This window comes from Oculina patagonica, unplaced genomic scaffold (genome assembly GCF_052425735.1).
Source record: "Oculina patagonica isolate OP01 unplaced genomic scaffold, crgOcupat unplaced1568, whole genome shotgun sequence".
In the NCBI taxonomy this organism is placed as follows: domain Eukaryota; kingdom Metazoa; phylum Cnidaria; class Anthozoa; order Scleractinia; family Oculinidae; genus Oculina; species Oculina patagonica.
In genome coordinates, this window is record NW_027557594.1 from 1 (window position 1) to 4,004 (window position 4,004).

General features: G+C 37.2%; 1 protein-coding gene across 1 annotated transcript; it reads right to left on the bottom strand.

The window, feature by feature from the left end:
* Window positions 1–1,431: 1,431 nt before the first annotated feature.
* On the bottom strand, window positions 1,432–2,316 carry LOC144639969 (uncharacterized). The gene is made up of 3 exons (XM_078499228.1): window positions 2,053–2,316; window positions 1,764–2,021; window positions 1,432–1,602 (listed from the first exon to the last, which is right to left on the bottom strand). Exons 1-3 carry the CDS (start codon window positions 2,200–2,202, stop codon window positions 1,432–1,434), a joined length of 579 nt encoding a protein of 192 aa, XP_078355354.1. The 5' UTR covers window positions 2,203–2,316.
* Between the last annotated feature and the right edge of the window lie 1,688 nt (window positions 2,317–4,004).

The window sequence follows — 4,004 nt, forward strand, 5'->3', positions numbered from 1 at the left end:
GATAACTTTGTTAAAAAAGTAAAAAAAGTACCGGTAAAAATGTAGTCAATGTTACAATCACCCTTTAATATCATTGAACTCTTGAACTTTTAAACAATTGCAATTTATGAAATGTTACTTTATTAATAATTGCCATAAACAATAAAACAGATAAATAGAAATAGTAAAAAGGAAAAAAAGGCTAAAAAAGAGAAAAGAGGGCAGCCATGTTATATCTACACATGCCTTTGAAAATAAAATAGTAACATAATTTTTTATTTTCAGAAGAAGGTTTAAATTGGTGCAGTTTGACGTCTTGAGAGATGAGCCATTCCTGAGCTATTTAACCACCATTTTTACCAATTTGTCCCTTCTTGTTTTTAGTTTGAAATCTTGCAAGCTCAGACCAGTTTACCTTGGTGTCATCTGCATATCCTACCACTTCATGCTTCAACCCAATGGAACAATGTGAGAAAAATGAAATATAAGTTAAAAATAACAAAGTATAAAATTACAATGGTTTCTGTTTTGAAACAATAAAAGCTTAAAATATGCGTGACAGTAGGAGTATTCAAATATTAAATAAACAGTTGGTATTACATGACAGCTTTCGAACTTTTTCTTTGTTTATTGAGAGAAACGAGGTCAAGTCTCCAGATAAGGAAATATTTCTCCACAGGCACAAGTTGCAGCAATTGGAAGCTGGATTGTATGGGGCAGCTTGCTTCAAAATATTCCAAGTAATCTGGGAATTTGCTTTGGTGTCCTTTAACTACCAAATATGCTTGCTCAGTTTGGTATTGAGTCTTTAACTCGGGTGATTAAAAGAAGCTTTGTGGTTGGCGAATTTTGTCTTGAAAGAGTTTTCAGTAAGACCCACATAGGTTTGATAATGCCTTTTGTCCTCTGTCGCTTAGTACACCACTGATTCTTTGAGACCATTCCCAGCTAAAGGGCACTCGGCTGGTTTTCTATAGTTGCATGTTTTTGATTGCACAATTTTCTTTCGAAGGGTTGACTTAGTGTGGCCGTCGATGTTATGTTTAAGGTTGGCATGCAGCTGTAACTGATTTTCACTGTGTTGCCGTTAAAGAGTAAAGAGGTAGATGCATACAAAATTCACTTTTTATTTGCGTTGTTACTTGCTTGGATTACAGGACATGTTGTCTCTGTGAAGATGGATGAGGAAACAAAGGCTTTTGTTTAGCTAATAATTGAAAACAGCAAGACTGTCTGAGCCTAACTACTCTTAAAGTAGACAGTGAAAGTTTTTCATTTTTCATATCTTTTTGTCTAAAGGACAAAATAAACTATCTGACTTTTTTAAAACTTCTGTCATTAATGTTAAGACAAAAGGTCAATAATAGGGTGTTTAACAGCTAAAATTGCTTTCAAGAAATATTGCCTCCTTTTACCAATGTGCCAGAGGTCATAGAAGTGCTTCACTACATGTTAACCAAGATCTCTACATTTCTTTGGGCATTCCTCCCTCATCCATTTGGCGATTGACGAATGTTTGTCACAGATGAAAGACTTAATGACCATCCCTGATGCTAATAGATCAGTAAATGCCTCTTTGAAAGCCATGAACTCCATTCCAGAACTGTTACCTGCCTGGTTAGCCTAAAGAAAAAAAGGAGGAAAAAATAAAGTTCCTTTACTTCTAGTGTCATTATCCCATTCTTATCAGTACCAGTCAAGAAGAGTTGAATATGGCAACAGAGTACAAAATCATGAAGTGGTCACATTTTTTTGTCCACTAGCAAATCAAAAAATAAACTTGCCCGAACAAGGACAATATGGATGATAAGGCCAATTGTACAGCAAAAGATGGTATATGTGCCATACTTAGCAGAATGACCCATACTGTCATTTCTTCCATCGCCAGCTAAAACCACTTCTTTATCTTTTAGGGAATCTAGTAGTTTCTTTTGATAGTCCCGCCAGAACGAAACTACTGTTGGAATAAGTAGGTGCCTCTGATGATAATAATAAGCTGGCTTATTGTACATCAGTACACCCATGTGCCGGAAGACCAATAACACCTACTTTTTTTAGGTGTCCCAGCTTTTTAGGTGTCCCAGCACAGAGAATTGCCAAGCTTAGAAGAAGGTTACCCACACGAAACTTTCCAAGCAGGAGGGACTGGCTTTTCCATGTGAAGATTTGTTTGCAGGCACTGCACTTGGTTTCGATTGTTATCATGGTTCCGGCCTGTTTCATGAAAATTTCAGGGTTTGGGCTGAGACAGAAATGACAATACTGGAACAGCAAAAGGAGTTTTGAAAGGAAAACAATTCCCTTGGGTTCCTCCCGAACGCTCTTTCCTCCAATATCCAACCTAATAGTAGAAACCATCTACTTGAAACTGATCTAGAGGCTCAATTCCATCCTAAATGTAAAAATTCTTATGCACAGGCATTTCTTGACTCAAAATAATTTCTTCGGAGACCTTTAAGCTGGGCTTTCAAAAATTGGGAGAAGTTTTACGAAACTCTTAAGGGCAATAAATATTGTAAGGCGAAACCTTGATGGAATCAATTTCATAGAGAGGGAAGTTCAAAAATCTGCTCACAAATACTTTTCTGTTCAAAATAATTCCTGCGTGGAGCTGACTAATGAAAGTGACAGGAACCTCTGGAAAAATGCAGTTACTTGTTATAGTCAAGGCTTTCAAGGAGATCAACAATCGTCTGTGTAAAAAGGCACTCACAGACATTTGAATTTGATCACAGAAGTAGATAAGGACTAGGTCGGTCCCCTTGAGACCACATCCCAATCCCTTTTCCTGGCATCCATTTCGAAGATCTTTATGATGCTGTATAGTTGCCATTTGGTTTGAAGATCCTTCTTCCTTCCAAACGTAAGTTCTCAGGCCTTGTACTTTAGATTTCTCATTCAGAGCCTCTGCTGGTGGTAGAAGTCGAGGTAGCAGGTAGCAGGGAGGAACCAGTAATAAGGAACCAAAATCCTTGCGTCTTCTAAACCAAGCCCAAGGTAAATAATATATGTGGTTTTCCTTTAAAATCGGGAAATCATCTTTAATTTCCAAATGAAATTGACCATCACTTGCACACGCTGTCTCGGGTGCAACATTTCCATGTTTGTAGGGACATTTAATTTCAAGGATCCCGTATGGGTTGTTCTCTGTCACATCAATAACTTTTGCATCTGGTGAGCAACCAAGGAATGGAAAAGCAGGGTTTATCATGCATCTCAATGGAAATGTTTTTACAGGATGCCCACTGTGTTCATATTATTCTAGGGCTTTACTTTCATACATCTACATCTATGAGGGGTTTTTGTGACCAAGTCATGACGTGGACCGGTTTGATTAAAACTGTGTTAGGTTGCAACAGCAGAAGATGGAGGCACTCCGTAGGCATTGCTGTGTAGTTCACATAGAAATTAGAGGATGGAACTCCCATCACTGCTAGACATTAAAGAGTAAAAAGTGGAGGGGGAAAAGACCTTAATATATATATATTATTAGAAGACAGTCCGATCAACTGAAGATACAACTTGGCATTTTATTACTAACTAGTTTCGTACCGCACAACTTGTACGGCACTTATAAGATAAAATTGCCAACTGTAAAGATAACAACGTTATGCTGATTTATAGGGATGTCGGATGACTATAAAAGTATAAAATTACAGCGGTTATAACTGGAAAAATGTGAGAAAAATAAAAAAAGTTCACGCTAACAAAGTATAGCATTACAACAGTTTCTGTTTTGAAACAATTAAAGCTAAAAATATGCGTGACAGTAGGATTATTCAAATCTTAAATTAACAGTAGCTATTACGTGACAGCTTTCAAATTTTTTTTTTCATTTATTGAGAGAAGCGAGGTCAGGTCTGCAGATATTGAAATATTTCGCCCACAGACACAAGTTGCAGCGATTCGAAGCTGGATTGTATGGGGCGCTTGCCTCGAAATCTTCCAAGTGATCTGTAAATTTGCTTTGGCGTCCTTTAACTGCCAAATATGCTTGCTCAGTTCACAAAGACCTTAATATATAT

Excerpts from the sequence above, each read along its gene's own strand:
- LOC144639969 (XM_078499228.1), bottom strand. The coding sequence starts at position 2,202 with ATGAAACAGGCCGGAACCATGATAACAATCGAAACCAAGTGCAGTGCC. Across the intron at positions 2,022-2,052 it reads TTCTCTGTGCTGGGACACCT|TTATTGGTCTTCCGGCACAT; the intron begins AAAAAGCTGGGA and ends AAAAAGTAGGTG. Across the intron at positions 1,603-1,763 it reads TCCATATTGTCCTTGTTCGG|GCTAACCAGGCAGGTAACAG; the intron begins GCAAGTTTATTT and ends TTTTTTCTTTAG.